General features: G+C 42.9%; 1 protein-coding gene across 1 annotated transcript in view; it reads left to right on the top strand.

The window, feature by feature from the left end:
• Positions 1-18,837, top strand: part of CCN4 (cellular communication network factor 4) — a 55,782-nt gene extending 36,945 nt beyond the window's left edge. The window contains exons 2-5 of the mRNA XM_075827958.1: positions 4,485-4,761; positions 7,993-8,250; positions 15,354-15,547; positions 17,022-18,837. Coding sequence (XP_075684073.1) covers positions 4,485-4,761; positions 7,993-8,250; positions 15,354-15,547; positions 17,022-17,321 — 1,029 coding nt within the window. The 3' untranslated portion in view covers positions 17,322-18,837. The remainder of the gene's footprint in view (positions 1-4,484; positions 4,762-7,992; positions 8,251-15,353; positions 15,548-17,021) is intronic.
• The last annotated feature ends 740 nt before the right edge of the window (positions 18,838-19,577 follow it).

Raw genomic sequence — 19,577 nt, 5'->3', positions numbered from 1 at the left:
ACATTATATACACGGCTCTTATATATACCGCCTGTACATTATATACACGGCTCTTATATACCGCCTGTACATTATATTCACGGCTATTATATACCGCCTGTACATTATATACACGGCTCTTATATATACCGCCTGTACATTATATACACGGCTCTTATATATACCGCCTGTACATTATATACATGGTTCCTATATACCGCCTGTACATTATATACATGGTTCCTATATACCGCCTGTACATTATATACATGGTTCCTATATACCGCCTGTACATTATATACATGGTTCCTATATACCGCCTGTACATTACATACATGGTTATTATATACTGCCTGTACATGATATACAGGGTTATTATATACTGACTGTACATTACATACATGGTTATTATATACTGACTGTACATGATATAGAAGGTTATTATATACTGACTGTACATTACATACATGGTTATTATATACTGCCTGTACATGATATACATGGTTATTATATACTGCCTGTACATAGGGTGGTATTGCAGCCCTGGCAGGGTGTACGGAGGCCGGCTTATCAGATAGCAGGGAGCAAATGTAAACATTGGGCTGACGACTGACACAGGATCCATAGGCACGGCCCGTTTCCTGCTCTGCTTTATGCGGATTAGCGCAGAAGTTAACACTTCAGTCTAATATGGGCTGAACGCCACCAGATTTCAAGGGGTCGTCCAGTTTTGTGTCTAAAAAGCTTAATCACGTAGGATGACAAATCCTGCACCTTTACAATATACTTAGTGTTTCAATTCCTTACCATTCTCAAGATCTCTGCTTGCTGTCAGTGTATAGGAACATTCTTGTTTACACCCAGAGGCTATAAACCTGTAGTAACCTAATACTTCTCACAGCTGAGGGTTCGTACAATTCTATCCAGTCTATACAATCCGCATGGGCTTAACTATAGCTGTAACAGCCTCCATGGGACCCAGAGATGGTGGGGGCCACCCGGGCGCAGGAACGTTGTACTTATTTGTAGGGAAATGTAAGTAGGTAACTTCTGCTCTTTAGCCCTACTATGTGGATTCTGCTTTCTGTAGATGATCTGTTATGTGTAACGCTCTGCATAAAACGGTAAGTCAGAGAGTGCACCGGGATGCGAGTCCGCGGCCAGCGTGGTCGGAACTAGGGTGACGTCTAACGAGCGGTGGTACAGAGTAGCGCCGCACAGCAGGAGCACATTACAGCGACACTGAGCAGACATGTTGGGAAAGTAGATCTCAATACAGGAGTAAACAATAACTGGGACCGGAATTGGGATGGCGCAGGATAACCAGCCAGCCCCGCAAGGAGGTATGGACCTGTAAAATTCCCAGGTGGCGGTCCACAGTATAGTCCCTAGTTGACGGTCAGGCTGCAGATGGCGGGTATTAAACATCTTCACGGTCAAACAGGTTTTCATCAGTAATGGGCGGGCAGATACAGAAACCGGTATATCCGGGGTCAGGTAAGAGGTCAGTACATAGATGAATCTGGTCAATCGTCGACAAAACAACGTCGAGTCAAACACAGGAAAATAATACCGTAGTGACCAACAGGAGGAACCGCCAGAGAACAAACCACCAGGACTGATAAAGTAATTACCTACAGGTGGAGGGCTCTCTCCTGCAATGCTTGCCCTCTGCTGGCCATTCCCAGCGGGGCAACTGACAATTACGACTGCACTCCCTCTGTTGGCGATCAACAGCGGTGCAGCCAAGACAACCATGATTGCTCACCCCCTGCTGGCGATTAATAACAGTGCGGCCTGGACAACCATGACCGCTCGCCCTTTGCTGGTCATTAATAAAAGTGCGGCCTGGACAACCATGACTGCTCAACCCCTGCTGGCTATTAATAACAGTGCGGCCTGGACAACCATGACTGCTCGCCCTCTGCTGGCCATTAATGACAGTGCGGCCTGGACAACCATGACTGCTCGCCCTCTGCTGGCCATTAATATATCAGTGCGGCCTGGACAACCATGACTGCTCGTCCTCTGCTGGCCATTAATAACAGTGCGGCCTGGACAACCATGACTGCTCGCCCTCTGCTGGCCATTAATATATCAGTGCGGCCTGGACAACCATGACTGCTCAACCCCTCCTGGCCATTAATAACAGTGCGGTCTGAATAAACATAACTTCTCAACCCCTGCTGGCCATTAATAACAGTGCGGCCTGTACAACCATGACTGCTTGCCCTCTGCTGGCCATTAGTATTGGTGCGGCCTGGACAGCCATGACTACTCGCCCCCTGCTGGCCATTAGTATTGGTGCAGCCCGGACAACCATGACTGCTCGCCTCCTGCTGGTCATTAGTAGCAGTGTGGACTTAAAAACCATGACTGCTCGCCCCCTGCTGGCCATTAGTATTGGTGCAGCTTGGACAATCATGACTGCTCGCCCCCTGCTGGACATTAGAATTGGTGCAGCCTGGACAACCATGACTGCTCGCCTCCTGCTGGCCATTAGTAGCAGTGTGGACTTAAAAACCATGACTGCTCGCCCCCTGCTGGCCATTAGTGACAGTGAGGCCTGAAAAAACCATGACTGCTCATCCCCTGCTGGCCATTAGTAGCAATGCGGCCTGAAAAACCATGACTGTTCACCCCCTGCTGGTCATTAGCAGCGGTGCAATATGTGACATTACCGCATACCACTCGGTTACTGCATCATTTACTTTGCTGCGGGCCCTATGAATTCTATGGACTCCAGATTGATACATTTCACTCGCTCTGATACATTGTGGCAAACTATCAGGACAGGAGAAAGATTTGTGTTGTTGATGTATTTAGGTCACAGAGGATTGTCTAGACTGGATATTATTGTAACAAACTCTAAGCTGTGAGAAGTATCAGTTGTGGACTAGAGATGAGCGAATTTATAGTATTTATAGTGGCTCTTACTCGTATGAATGTCATCAGTGACTCACACCCAATACCCTTCATGATTGGCTGCGCCAGAGGAAGGGCTGCCTGCAAGGCATGATGGGGAAGCCCACCAGGTCATGTGATCCTCCATCTTCTTGTCTTCTTCTCATCTCTAAAACTCACCAAAATCCGATACTTTTGGGAAATGCATAACGAATTTGAATCGTGTAGAATCGATTCGCTCATCTCTATTGTGTACAGGTTTTTGTCCAATGCATCTAAACAAGAATGTTCCTATTCACTTATGGTTGTGTTCAGATGGCACTGGTTTCTTTGGGTGCTCGAGGTAGGGTCCCAACCCGGGCATAGGTTAAGAATTTGTACTCGGCACACCTTGCTTGTGTTACAAAAATATATTTTTATTTTTATTATGGATGCCAGAGGCTGTATGTGCGACGTCGACGTTTCGGTCAGACAGACCTTCGTCGGGCACTGAGCCGTGCTGGGGACTGGATCGGTACAAAATGATGCGTGTATAGCGCTGCTGTGGTCAGTAACCGGCGGCTTACCGCTCTGTGTTGGCGCCAACACAGAGCGGTAAGCCGCCGGTTACTGACCACAGCAGCGCTATACACGCATCATTTTGTACCGATCCAGTCCCCAGCACGGCTCAGTGCCCGACGAAGGTCTGTCTGACCGAAACGTCGACGTCGCACATACAGCCTCTGGCATCCATAATAAAAATAAAAATATATTCTGTTCCTATTCACTGTCAGCAAGCAAGAATCTTGAAAATGGTTAAGATTTGAAACACAAAGTACTGTATATTACTAATTTGCAGAACTTTTCACTATATTTTTGAGCTTTAGTTAATCTGAATACGCCAGCGCTTCTATTCTCTATTACTATACAGTCCTGGCTATAATTCAGAAATTTAAATATTTCTAGGAGGAATAACAGAGGAACGGAGTTCTAAGAAAATATGTCAGAACAACCCACTTTCACACAATGGGTTGTCACAGCTCCACCTCTTTTACTAACACAATACAATTCCAATATGGTCTTGTTGCTCATTTCTCAACGATTCTTGAAAAAAAGAACTTTAATTGTGGTGTACGGAGTATTCCTTCATGACCTGTGTAACATGACTGCACATATGAGTGAGAACTTACAGAGATAATACCTCGATAGTGGCTCTAAAAATACAATAACATGTCCTCAAGCGCTGTCTCTGTACAGTGGGGATCACAATACAGAAAGTGGGCCCATTAAATAAGGACCATGGATTTGTCATATGTTCAATGGGAGCTGTATAAACCTCTATGCATGGAGCTCCCCCTAGTGGTGAACAGAGGCAAACATAATTTCATCATTTTATACTACAGCTGTGTCAAGGAAATCAGAGGATTAGGAGCCAAACTTAGATCACTATAGGGTTCTATGGTAGTCTAAGTTCAGCTCACTTGAACCGCTGGGTCTGGGACTTGCGGCTATAATTTTGCCATCTCCACTAACACTCTTGGAATCCCCTCTACCATATAATTTTCATGGTATTGTCTATATTACCCTACTTTAATAAATCTCTTTTATGGTCTTAATTCCAGGTACTTTTACAAAACACCACCACAATGCCACCTGTCCTTGCTGTCTCCGAAGAGTACTCTAGGACTCAGTACTGCAAATGGCCATGCGAGTGCCCTCCAGACCCACCTGTCTGCCCACCTGGGATCAGCCTGGACACAGATGGTTGCGACTGCTGTAAGACGTGTGCAAAACAGTTGGGGGAAAACTGTACTGAGGCGGATACGTGTGACACGCATAAGGGGCTATACTGTGACTACAGCAGGGACACGCCTAGGTACGAAGTAGGCGTCTGTGGACGTAAGTATCTCCTGCATTTACTATTAATGTATTTTTCCTTATTGTAAATATAAAATTGGTCACAAGTCACTAGGGGGCGCTAGTTTATTGCTCTATGACTCTATGTCACTATGACACCTTTACTCAGTACCATGGTGTCTGGGGTATATTTACTCCTTCCCAAAGTATCTATTGTGAAATTGCTATCTGACCTCCCATCTGCATATGTCATCAAATGACATCACTTCCTGTCTCAGTGACCACGGAGTCTGACTTGTGGTCAAAGACTATAACTTATGTAGGGACCTGGAATAGTACAGGGCAAGAGCAGGTTAATCCACCCATGATCTGAAAGGTCAGAAACCACGACGGAACTGACAGACCCTATTATAAGTCAATGGAGTCCATCTGGCGCCAATGTTATACTCCGTACGAAACGGTTTCATGGTTTTTGTTATAAACGGAGACCACGACGCACCTGTGAACTAATGTGCAGAGAGTGATGGGATCTTTAAAGTTGGTAAAGATACGTTTTTGCAGAGGAATTAGGCTTTAAAGCGCATTGAACATGTCCTATCTGTAGAGCAGGAGGAGCTGAACGAATTGATATATAGTTTTGTGGGAAAAGGCTCAGTAAAACTTGTCATATATTGATTTATAACCTTACTCAATTAGGGCTTATGAGTCCGAAAGGCGGAGTCAAACATTGAGAAGGACCGCCCCTGGACTCATATGCTAATCTTGAGTAGGGATAACAATTAAAGAAATTACAAGTTATACTGAATCTTTTCCTATAAACTTATATATCAATCTGCTCAGCTCCTCCCGCTCTATCACATGCCGCCTGCAGATAGAACTCCACGTTCAACATGAAGCAGCCATTTTTAAGAAGCAAATCTAGAAAAAGCCACATGAGGAGAACTAGGCTAGGACTTTTTGGTCTGATTTTTTGTTATAGTCACATAGACGCTTGCAACTTTTTTTTTCCCCATAGTGAAAGATTGAAGTTGCTGTGTAGTCGCAGTAATCACGCGACTTTGCCATGACCTGAAAGCGACGCCATGTCACTATCGTAGCCTAGCGTAAACTGTGACATACTACCACACATGATTATAAGCAACAATGCATTATACAGTAACCTAGAGATGAGCGAATATCCTGAAATTTGTTTTGGGTCCTATTCGATCGAACCGGTTGTCGAATTCGTATCGGTCTGAATAAATTTGCCGCAAATCGAAAGTACCCCGATTGTCCTGAAGTCGTATATGAGACAGTAAAGGTCTTCTAGGACTGTATTCAATCCCTTTCAAGCTCTTTAATGTCAAGACGGCATGTAATGTCAAAGTGACAGCAACATATATGACTATGGGTAAACGGATCGTAGCCATGATTTGGGGCTGTAATATGGGCGAAGAAATGCACACGTAATATGCTTGTGTGAAACTACTTATCTGTTAACCAAAGCAAAGAGTGGCTACAAATAATGTCTATTACTCTGGAGGACCCAGCATGTACATGCATTGATTTAAATGGGAACTATGCAATGCTTCATTTCTCCTGTGGTGGCGGTATAGGGAAAATGAACACTTGTGTGAGTTCCTCCACAGATTATAGCTGATTCCTGGTGACCCCAGCAGTGGGACAATATGTAATTCTATCACAAAGGGATTGGACAACCCCTCTAAAAGAATGTGTCGTTAGAAAATTACCTTTCTTTTAAATCAAGTTTTTATGTTAAACCTTTTTAGAAATATTTTTTGTTGATTTTTTTTTTATTTTCTATGTCACAATCTATATCAGAAAATAATACTAAAATCCTGCCATTTTCACTCTGGCCACTGAGTCTTACAACAGACTGACCCTTCCTGTTCTGTAGAAATCACTTCTCAGCAGTCATATCATTATCTTCACAGGCAGGATTATACCGACAGGTAACACCTATGTACAGATAACACAGTTTCCACCATTCATAATAGACTGACCCTTCCTGTTCTGTAGAGATCACATATCAGCAGTCATATCATTATCTTCACAGGCGGGATTATACCGACAGGTAACACCTATATACAGATAACACAGGATCCACCATTCATAATAGACTGATCCTTCCTGTTCTGTAGAGATCACTTCTCAGCAGTCATATCATTATCTTCACAGGCAGGATTATACCGACAGGTAACGCCTATATACAGATAACACAGGATCCACCATTCATAATAGACTGATCCTTCCTGTTCTGTAGAGATCACTTCTCAGCAGTCATATCATTATCTTCACAGGCAGGATTATACCGACAGGTAACACCTATATACAGATAACACATGATCCACCATTCATAACAGACTGATCCTTCCTGTTCTGTAGAGATCACTTCTCAGCAGTCATATCATTATCTTCACAGGCAGGATTATACCGACAGGTAACACCTATATACAGATAACACAGGATCCACCATTCATAATAGACTGATCCTTCCTGTTCTGTAGAGATCACTTCTCAGCAGTCATATCATTATCTTCACAGGCAGGATTATACTGACAGTTAACACCTATATACAGATAACACAGGATCCACCATTCATAATAGACTGACCCTTCCTGTTCTGTAGAGATCACTTCTCAGTATCATCTCATTATCATCACAGGCAGGATTACTATGAAAGAACACATAGATAACATATTATCCACCATTCATAATAGACTGACCCTTCCTGTTCTGTAGAGATCACTTCTCAGCAGTCATCTCATTATCATCACAGGCAGAATTATACAGACAGGTAACACCTATATATAGATAACATGGTATCCACCATTCATAATAGACTTATCCTTCCTGTTCTGTAGAGACCACTTCTTTAGTAGTCATCTCACTATCATCACAGGCAGGATTACAATAACAGGTAACACCTCTATATAGATAACACAGGATCCACATTTCATAATAGATTGATTCTTCCTGTTCTATAGAGATGGCTGCCCCCAATAATCACGTACATAAAATAGAACTAAAAAAAATCTACAATAAAACAAATCAAAAAGATTATGTTTCACTATCTGGTTTTAATTAAAAAAAAATATATACAGAAAGGTGACAAATTCCCTTTAAGAAAGTCTAAATTAAAAAAAATTCGGAGTAATTTCTGTAGTGCAGTTCATTTTCAACCCGCCATGCTACGTGTATATATATATATAAGCGCTGTAGTGATAACAATTGTGACCTTGATCTCTCTTGCTTTTTGCTGTGTATTTGCAGAGATGTCTGGAGTAGGTTGTCTTCTCAACGGCGTGCGGTACATCAATGGCCAGAGCTTTCAACCAAACTGCAAATTCAACTGCACTTGCCTGAATGGGGACATAGGCTGCGTCCCCCTATGCGTGAACTCCAGGCCCCCTCTTGTATGGTGTCAGAATCCTAAACGTGTTAAAATGGCAGGAAAATGTTGTGAGCAATGGATATGTGACGACTCAAAGAGGTTTAGAAAAGCATCTCCGCGGCACATTGCCTCTCCAGGTTTGTTTGTTTGTTTATAGAGAATTGTATGGTTTCTAATCTTATGAATTTTCTATTCTATAAACAGTATGTTTTCCATACAAATTACAAATTTTACTTGCAATTCCATATCTAACCACATGGTGTGCTGTTGTGGAGAAATGTGTCCATGTGCAACTTGGAATGCCAAATACTTCTAATAAAGCACATATAGTACAGTAATCTGCAACTCCACCTAGTGGTAGAAATATGTAGAGCAGTCATTTTTATTTTGAAGTAATAGGGCCCCTTGATCAGAACCATAAATGTGAAAGCAAATTTATTTTCTGAAAATCTTTTTATTTTGTTAAACATTTTTCTCATTTTCCATGTCACTAGCTGTATTAAATAAAATCATCAGAGGGTGTGGTAACAATGAAAGATAACACCTCTACTATAAAGATGGCGGCATATAACAGAGGATCACATTATTGACAATAGGTGATAGGGATAGTTCAGCTCTCCTCCCCCTCCCTGCAGAGAGACCTCTGCACATGTTACAGAGCATGCTCACTACACTCTCCCATAGAAGTCAATAGGTCATTTTCAGGCCTCATGCACAAACGTATTTTTTTCCTCCCGTAAATACGGGTCCTTGGTCACATGTATTCGACCCGTATTGCACCAGCATTTACGGACCCGTGCCCGTAAATACGGGTCCGGTGTCATCCGTATTCCACCCATATTTACGGGGCACGTTTTTTCTGCAAAATTACACTGCAGTAATCGGCAGCCCTTCTCTCTATCAGTGCAGGATAAAGAGAAGGGGCAGCCCTTTCCGTAATAAAAGTAAAAGAAATTCATACTTACCGGCCGTTGTCTTGGTGACGCGTCCCTCTTTTGCCATCCAGCCCGACCTCCCTGGATGACGCGGCAGTCCATGTGACCGCTGCAGCCTGTGATTGGCTGCAGCCTGTGATTGGCCTGTGATTGGCTGCAGCCTGTGATTGGCCTGTGATTGGCTGCAGCGGTCACATGGGCTGAAACGTCATCCTGGGAGGCCGGACTGGAGGAAGAAGCAGGGAGTTCTGGGTAAGTATGAACGTCTTTTTTTTTTTTACAGGTTGATCTATATTGGGATCGGTAGTCACTGTCCAGGGTGCTGAAACAGTTACTGCCGATCGCTTAACTCTTTCATCACCCTGGACAGTGACTATTTACTGACGTCGCCTAGCAACGCTCCCGTAATTACCGGTGCACACACATAGTCACCCATAATTACGGGAGCCCCATAGACTTCTAAGGGCTGCCCGTGCCGTAATTACGGCCTGAAATAGGACATGTTCTATATTTTTCAACGGCACGGGCACCTTCCAGTAAGCATACGGGGAGGTACTTATGGCCAATAGAAGTCCATGGGCCCGTAAAAACGTGCCGTAATTACGGGCGTTTTTATGTTCGTGTGCATGGGGCCTCAGACGTAGTTTTCTTATGTCTCGGTGCCTGCTGTAAAGCAAATCTCTGCATTTGTTGTTGCAGCAATACAGGCAAGATGGCTGCTCCCATAATCATGTAAAGAAAATTGAATAAAAAATACAGAATAAGAAAATAAAAATAGATTTTAAAAAAAAGAATATGTTTCTGTATGTTTTTTATTAGTAAAAAAGAAAAATGAGGTGATATATTCCATTTAATAAGAGTTTAGGCCTATCTGGGGAAAATCTAACTGATGTGGCGATCACTGGCCCGGGACACTCTCCTTTTTGTGTACCATTATCTATACCTTGGGGAGGATTGTTAGGCCGCTGATTATTATTGTTATTATAAGGGCAGGGCCAGACGTGGCGGAATTGCTGTGGAATTCTCCAGCGGCCGTTTTTTACATTTGTTTGCAGTATAGTAACACATGAATGTATGAGAGCGGGGCTGCGGCTGTGTAATACAGTCATTGCCGCGCTCCTGAGTCCTGATAACACGTGCTCGGAGTCAGGATGATGCGATGCGGCCGACGCTGCACTAATGATTGCCGGCACTGAAGACAGAACATGGCGGGCGCACTACAAAACACCCCCATGTTCTGTCTTCAGGTCCTGAAACGCCGCTCATTACTGCAGCGCCGGCCGCATCACCTCATGCTGACCGCGCACGCACTTCCTGTCAGGACCGGGGCAATGACTGTATTACGCAACCGCAGCTAGCGGAGATCAGAGAAACCTCTCATCTCCGCCGTTATTTCCGTGAATGCTGCGATCACAGCGGACTGCATCATTCAGGAGAAAATGAGAAGGGGGGAAGCCCCTTGGATCGTGTCACAGGGAATTCCTGTGACGCGATTGAGCGACATACCAAATATGGGCAGACAGCCCAGGGTCCATTGAAGGACCCCAGGGCTGTCCTGCCATATTTCCTGTTAGGGCATACTGAGGTATGTCCTAACAACTGCCTGTGTACTATCCGTATATAGATATATACCAGTACATTAAAGTTTAAAAAATAAAGTAAAAACATAAAGTAATGTTAAATTTAAAAAAAACAATACACATACGCCTTTTTTACAATAAACATTAAAAAAAGTCTCAATACATAAAATAATAAAATATACACATAATCAGTATTGGCGCGGCCGTAATAACCTGCACAACAATTTTTTTGCGTCATTTATGATGTGTACGCTGTAAAAAAATAAAATAAAAACTGCTTTCCATCACTTATTGTGGGGCACGAGGTGCGATGAATTTAACCTCCATGTGCCTCACATTAATAGTAATTAACCCCATCATGTACCTCGCACATCAACCCATTATGACTGAGAAACATGATGGGGTTAATTACTATTAATGTGAGGCACATGGACGTTAAATTCATCATCACACCTCGCGCCTCACATCAGAAAATGGAAGAACTTTTTTTTATTATTACTGTTGCCAAAGTATCGAATTGGTATCGAAATCGCAAATACTACACGAAGTATCGGTATCGAAGTCCAAATTCTGGTATCGTGACATCCCTAGTAGTAGTATTAACCCCTTAATGACCGCCGATACGTCTTTTTACGGCGGTCATTAGTGGGCTTTATTCTAGAGCGCCGCTATTCTACGTCGCTGCTGTAGAATAAAGTAAACAGAGCAGGGAGCTGTCAAATCTCCCTGCTCTCAGCTGCCAGAAGCAGCTGAGGGCTGGGGGCGTCCCTGCTCTGCCGGGTGAGATCGATATTAGTATCGCTCACCTGTTTAACCCTTCAGATGCGGTGCACAATAGCGAGCACCGCATCTGAATGGTTTTGGAGAGAGGGAGGGCGCTCCCTCTCATCTCACTGACACCCGGCGATAAAATCGCCGAGTGTCTGTGTCTTCTATGGCAGCCGGGGGTCTAATAAAGACCCCCAGGTCTGCCTGCAGCGAATGCCTGCTAGATCATGCCTCTGGCATGACCTAGCAGATGCCTGTCCGTTTTAAACACAGACAGGCATTATATACTGCAATACAAAAGTATTGCCGTGTATTATAATAGCGATCGGAGGATAGTGAAGTCCCCTAGTGGGACTAGTAAAAAAGTAAAAAAGTTTAATAAAGTTAATTAAAAAAAAAAAGTGAAACAAAAAAAATGAAAAACCCACTTTTTCCCCTTACAAAATGCTTTACTATTAAAAAAAAATACAATAAAGCAAAAAAGTTACACATATTTGGTATCGCCGCGTCCGTAACGACCCCGACTATAAAGCTGTTACATTATTTAACCCGCACTGTGAACGCCGTAAAAAATAAAATAAAAAACAATGGAAAAATTGCTGTTTTCTGTTAATCCTGACTTTAAAAAAATGTGATAAAAAGTGATCAAAAAGTCGCATCTACTCTCAAATGGTACCAATAAAAACTGCAAGTCGTCCCGCAAAAAACAAGACCTTATACAGCTATGCCGACGCAAAAATAAAAAAGTTACAGCTCTTTGAATGTGACAATGTCAAAATGTATAAAATGGCTTGGACATTAGGGCCCAGAATGCAAGCAGGGGGAAGGGGTTAAACATACTGTTATTATTATTATTATTATTATTATTATTATTATTTGTACTAGTAGTAGCAGTATACACTACCGTTCAAAAGTTTGGGGTCACCCAGACAATTTTGTGTTTTCCATGAAAACTCACACTTATATTTATCAAATGAGTTGCAAAATGACTAGAAAATATAGTCAAGACATTGACAAGGTTAGAAATAATGATTTTTATTTGAAATAATGATTTTCTCCTTCAAACTTTGCTTTCGTCTTGGAATGCTCCATTTGCAGCAATTCCAGCATTGCAGACCTTTGGCATTCTAGCTGTTAATTTGCTGAGGTAATCGGGAGAAATTTCACCCCGTGCTTCCAGAGACCCCTCCCATAAGTTGGATTGGCTTGATGGGCACTTCTTGCGTACCATACGGTCAAGCTGCTCCCACAACAGCTCTATGGGGTTGAGATCTGGTGACTGCGCTGGCCACTCCATTACAGATAGAATACCAGCTGCCGGCTTCTTCCCTAAATAGTTCTTGGATAATTTGGAGGTGTGCTTTGGGTCATTGTCCTGTTGTAGGATGAAATTGGCTCCAATCAAGCGCTGTCCACAGGGTATGGCATGGTGTTGCAAAATGGAGTGATAGCCTTCCTTATTCAAAATCCCTTTTACCTTGTACAAATCTCCCACTTTACCAGCACCAAAGCAACCCCAGACCATCACATTACCTCCACCATGCTTGACAGATGGCGTCAGGCACTCTTCCAGCATCTTTTCAGTTGTTCTGCGTCTCACAAATGTTCTTCTGTGTGATCCAAACACCTCAAACTTCGATTCGTCTGTCCATAACACTTTTTTCCAATCTTCCTCTGTCCAATGTCTGTGTGCTTTTGCCCATATTAATCTTTTCCTTTTATTAGCCAGTCTTAGATATGGCTTTTTCTTTGCCACTCTGCCCTGAAGGCCAGCATCCCGGAGTTGCCTCTTCACTGTAGACGTTGACACTGGCGTTTTGCGGGTATTATTTAATGAAGCTGCCAGTTGAGGACCTGTGAGGCGTCTATTTCTCAAACTAGAGACTCTAATGTACTTGTCTTGTTGCTCAGTTGTGCAGCGGGGCCTCCCACTTCTCTTTCTACTCTGGTTAGAGCCTGTTTGTGCTGTTCTCTGAAGGGAGTAGTACACACCGTTGTAGGAAATCTTCAGTTTCTTGGCAATTTCTCGCATGGAATAGCCTTCATTTCTAAGAACAAGAATAGACTGTCGAGTTTCACATGAAAGCTCTCTTTTTCTAGCCATTTTGAGAGTTTAATCGAACCCACAAATCTAATGCTCCAGATTGTCAACTAGCTCAAAGGAAGGTCAGTTTTATAGCTCCTCTAAACAGCATAACTGTTTACAGCGGTGCTAACATAATTGCACAAGGGTGTTCAAGTGTTTTCTAATCATCCATTAGCCTTCTAACACAGTTAGCAAACACAATGTACCATTAGAACACTGGAGTGATGGTTGCTGGAAATGGGCCTCTATACACCTATGTAGATATTGCATTAAAAAACAGACATTGTGTATTTCTGATTAATTTAATGTTATCTTCATTGAAAAAAAGTGTGCTTTTCTTTTAAAAATAAGGAAATTTCTGAGTGACCCTAAACTTTTGAACGGTAGTGTACATATTATTGATATTACTAATAGTAGTAGTATACATAGTATTAGTAGTAGTATAATAAATATTATCATTATAAATATTATATTATAATTGTTATTACTATTAGTAGTATTATAAATATTGTAGTAGTAGTAGCAGTAGTAGTAGTAGTAGTAGTAGTAGCAGTAGTAGTAGTAATAGTGGTAGTAGTAAGTAGTAGTAGTAGTAGAAGTAGTAGTAGTATAGTGGTGGTGGTAGTAGTAGTAGTAGTAGTAGTAGTAGTAGTAGTAGTAGTAGTAGTAGTAGTAGTAGTAGTAGTAGTAGTAGTAGTAGTATTGATAGTAGTAGTAGTAGTAGTAGTAGTAGTAGTAGCAGCAGTAGTAGTAGTAGTAGTAATAGTAGTAGTAGTTGCAGTAGTAGTAGCAGTAGTAGTAGTAGCAGTAGCAGTAGTAATAGTAGTAGTAAATTGCCACCCATAGTTGCCACATACAGTATAATGACCCATACAGTATAATGCCCCGCATAGCTGTCCCATACAGTATAATGCCCCCAATAGCTGCCCAATACAGTATAATGTCCCCATACAGTATAATGCCCCCAATAGCTGCCCAATACAGTATAATGTCCCCATACAGTATAATGCCCCCCATAGCTGCCCCATACAGTATAATGTCCCCCATATAGTATAATGCCCCCCTTAGCTGTCCCATACAGTATAATGCCCCCATACAGTATAATGCCCCCTCAGCAGCTACCATATGAGCCCCATACGCAGTACAATGCCCCCGTATGTATGTAGCTAATGGAAAAATAATAACATAATTACTTACCTATCCCCGTTCCCACACAGGTGGAGGAGATCCTTATCCTCCTCTGCACTGTGCTGTGAGTGACTCGGTGCAGGCAGGCACGATTACGTCACTACATCGCGCGTGCCTGCGCCGAGCCACTCGCGGCACAGTGAATGTTGGAGCGATGCTCCAGCATTGAACTCAATTGAATGTGCGTCCTGCGGATGCAGATTCAGTTGGAAGCGAGACCAGCGCGGTCAGCGCTGTGTTGCAATGGGGGCCCTGTGGCCTCCCCAGGCTTGGGGGCCGGTCGCAGTTGTGACAGTTGCGACCCCTAGAGCTACGCCACTGCCTGGAACACTGCTCTGCTCCTGACAACACTGTCCATAGATGGACAGTGATGTCAGGGGCTTTCCCGATGACAGAGTCCGGGAGCAGAGCCGCTAGCGCTCTGCCTGGGGCTCCTTCTCTCCTCCTTACATCACTGTCCATATATGGACAGTGATGCTGTGACGACGGCAACGTTAGCACCCGGTGGCCTAGTTGGCTCCCCCAAGTGTAGTGGGCCCCGGCACTTGCCCGGGTTCGCCGGGTGCTGATGCCAGCCCTGGTAGCAGTAGTAGCAGTAGTATTAGTAGCAGCAGGATTAATACTTGGATTTATTCTGCTGACTTTTCCCTCCCCTGACTCACATTTACCTTTTTATCTTTCAGTTTACGGTGGGGAAAGTGAATTGTGGCACAACAACTGTATTATTCAGACCACTCCGTGGAGCCTGTGTACCAAGACGTGCGGCATGGGAATATCTACACGGATATCCAATGATAATGACAAGTGTAAACTGCTCAAGGAAAGTCGTCTCTGTAACATGAGGCCGTGTGAAGTGGACATAACAAAACATTTCCGGGTATGAGGTTTGAGAGCTTCATTTATGAAAATATATATTTGAGAAAGGATGAAGTCAATAGGGAAGGAAGGAGAGATGTAGATATCATCCAAAAGATCCTTGAACTCTTCACTAAAAATGGTTGTGTGAAATAAGATGTTAGGTTCTGCTTGTTTTTCAGTATCAGCGCCACTCTTCTCCATGGCCATGCCTGGTATTGCAGCTCAACCCAATTCACCTAAATAGGGCTGTGCTGCAGTACCACAAACAGCCATAGACAAGAGTGGCACATTCCTGGAGGAAAAAAAAAGCAGATAATTCCTTCTAATCTCATACAACCCCTAACGTTCACCAATCACCACTGAATGGGTACAGGATCATCCATACCTTTCTCATCCAACAATCCCATTGTTCCCTGACATAGCTTTCCAGCCAATTTTGTTGCGATATTATGTATTCTATAATTATTTTAACAATATAATAGCTGGGGGTGTGGTCAAATTAAACTGATGACATCATCGGGAGTAGGGATTACATCACTTAAGGGATTAGGATAAAATGCCAAGTTCTGTACTGGGGTCAGTAAAAATGATGATCTCTTTGACTTGAATAGACAGCAATGAAGTCGGATGTGGCTTCATAACTCTATAAAGTCTCCCAATATATTGTGGGGGATTCTATAACTTCTAGACTATGAAAGGTTTTCACTATTTAAAGGGAAATCACATCCAAAACCAAAAAGCTTTTTTAAATGGGATATACATCAGTCTCCCTCTGCCCAAAATGATATATGACTTGAGTTCATGGTAATGATCTCATAAGGGCTCTGACCTCCATCTAGCTGCTATGGTCTTCCACCAAGGTCTCAAAAATTCCCAGGTTCTGAACGATTCTGGAGGCGCCCAGGTAATTTTTTTAAATTGATAGTAACAGGGAGTGAGTTGGAAGTCTAGCAGCCCTGTATTAGTACTGTTGATGTACGGAAGGAGAATTATTGATGAAGGTTTCCTAAGTAGAAAAGACCTTCTCTCCACTTATATCCCAAGTAAGAAAACCAGAGACGTGTTGTCCAGGATTAGAAAAAACAAAGCTGCTTTCTGCCAAAAACAGCGCCACATCTATCCATAGTTATTGTCTGGTATTGTAGCTCAGCTCCATGAAAGTGAATGTAACTGAGCTGCAATGCCACACACAACCTGTGGACAGGTGTGGCGCTGTTTTTGAAAAAAACACAGTTTTTTCTAATATTGAACCCCTTTAAGCTCCTGGGCCTAATGCAAAATCCGTAACAGGTCGCCCCTTTTACTTTATGTAATTTAGAGTATTGATGACCTATATTGTGGTAGAAAGGCCATTGTGCCACCAAAGGCACCAGAGACCAGAAGGACTCTCTATATTTACGCTCTTAAAGGAAACTTTAGTAGCTGGGAATTAAGCTTTATTATGTATTTTTTACCATAACCATTCACTTTAATATTTATTTTCCTTTTTCTAGCCTGGTAAAAAATGTTTGGCAGTTTACCGGGAAACCGAAGCAAAAAATTTCACTATTTCTGGTTGCGTGAGTAAGAAAGCTTACCGACCCAAATATTGTGGAGTTTGCTCAGACGATAGATGCTGCACTCCATACAAGTCGAAGACCATTGAAGTCAAGTTTGATTGCCCAGACGGGACCGGGGTCTCTTGGAACGTCATGTGGATCAACGCTTGTTTTTGTAATCTGAACTGTCGAAAACCAAATGACATTTTTGCAGATCTGGAAAGCTATCACGATTATACTGAAATTATGAACTGATGAAACAGAGACTATGAAGACTTGGGTGTTCTGTAAGAACGTCCACCGTCCCGGAGGATCCGAATATATTGGTGATATTGGTGCTATAGCTTTAAAATGCATTAATGAGTCTCAGGGTGAGATATTATATATTTAGCCGCCTAAGTTATTATTATTTCCTCACGCTTCTTTATGAAGATATTAAGATGTAAAAGAACTGTCTCGTTCTCTCCTTCCAGTCTTTATTACCTATTTTAAGCCATTATATTGTAAAACTAGGCCAACTAGGCCAGTGTTTTCTGTTTCGTTCTTTTTTAAGAGTAAGGACCAATATCATGGTTGCCAACTGAGAGTTTCCAGTGGGATTTTCTGTTTTTCATTATTTATAGAAGAGAGAAATCTCTATAATATGCAAAGGGCATACACACACAGAGTAGAGGGCCATAAGGGCTTACGGTACCTACCATGGTGGCAGACCATGCGGCTGCTATGGGACCCCTGGAGAAAGGAGGCCCAGACCAGGTTGGCAGCATCTTTTACTTCATTTGGTGGTGAGAACCTGTGCAGGGATGTGGTAGTGTTAATACCAGTAGGTGCCCAACCTCATCTCTATGTATCACCCTGAAAGGCCGATATGCAAAAACAGCAATTAGACCCTTTGCTTTCAAGCAGTTGATCTACAGTAAGTAAGGTGCTGGTCATAATGCGCTTCCCTCATGGCTCACATCCTGAGGAGGGTGGTGGAGGTCTGAAGGCACTTGCCCCTTTGGCCCTCCCTGTAATCCGGCCCAACGATCATCCATAATGGTCTTAGATTTCCCTTGCTCAGCAGGAAGATATGTCTAGAGTTTATTTTTAAAACCAAGTAAAAGAAGGTTTGAGATTCCAAACCCCACAACTACCCCCAGTCTAACAAATTTGGGTCATTTTTGTGGAAATTGGGGAAACACAATGTCTGACTTCAATGTATTTAACGAGATACAAAACCGGTAAAAGTGAATGAATGGTCACTTGCCATTAGATCAGTTTCCTGTCTTTTGCATATAGAAAAATGCAGGGAAGACACAGATAATGTCTTCCCTGCTACAGTGAGCCCTAATATAAAAATATTTGTGATAAAAATGTTAAAAATAAAAATATGTAAAATTTGAGAGAAAAGAAGTCTCATTCCAATAAATTAATAAGTAAAGTTTTGTCCAGATTACACTCCGCCATACAATACACAAAATAAAGCCATGAAAATACACAATGACAGAGTTATATAGTGACTAAATAATACCGACATACAGTGCCCAATAATACAGACATACACTGCCTAAATAACAGTGCTATAAATGCACAGATAACAACACTCTATCATCGAGGAGTTGTAGTTGTTGTGATACATCCTGAGGAGGGTGGTGGAGGTCTGAGGGCACTTGCCCATTTTGCCCTCCACATAGACGATCATCATTAATGGTCTTCGATTTCCCTGCTCAGCAGGAAGATATGCCTGGAAATTATTTTTAAAAGTTGGCAACTTTGAAATAATTGTGTGTTAATGACTTTATGTTAATTAATTTAAATAAAAAATATATATTTTGTTTGACCTCGGGTGTGTGGATGTGTTCTTTCAGATACCCAAAAAATAATCTAGTGTTCATTAGAGGTTTGAGAAGCTGGCCTCGCGGCAATCTGCTGATCACCAGGCTTCATGTGCCTGGGTGCTGGGTACCAACAAGCAGGGCCGGCTCCAGGTTTATGTGGGCCCTTGGGCGACACAGACTTAGTAGGCCCCATTGCGGGGGAACTCACGGCTGTAGTAAAATGGCAGAAAACTTCACTTTGTGCCCCCATATAGACATTAGGCCTGGTTTATGCCCCCATATAGAAGTTAAGCCCCCAGTTTTTACCCCATAAATGTAGTGCCCTCTGTAGATAGTGCCAGATTGCCCCCCCTACCTGGTAATGCCACACATCCCCCCTCCTTGGTAGTGCCACACAGCCCCCTCCCATGTAGTGCCACACAGCCCACCTCCCAGGTAGTGCCACACAGCCCCCACTTCCCAGGTATTGCCACACAGCCCCCCTCCCTGGTAGTGCCACACTGCTACCCTCCCTGGTAGTACCACACAGCCACCCTCTCCTGTAGCTAGCGCCTTTGGGGTTCACTCCAGGAGTGGAATTCCCAGCCGGAGCATTGCTGATGCTCTGGCTGGGGATTCAGCTTCAGGAGAAACCCCTGACGTCACTGTCCATATATGGACAGTGTTGTCAGGGGCAACCCCAGAGCCATAG

Source organism: Rhinoderma darwinii, chromosome 5, assembly GCF_050947455.1.
Source record: "Rhinoderma darwinii isolate aRhiDar2 chromosome 5, aRhiDar2.hap1, whole genome shotgun sequence".
Classification (NCBI taxonomy): Eukaryota; Metazoa; Chordata; class Amphibia; order Anura; family Rhinodermatidae; genus Rhinoderma; species Rhinoderma darwinii.
This window is presented reverse-complemented; position numbering and strand designations above follow the sequence as displayed.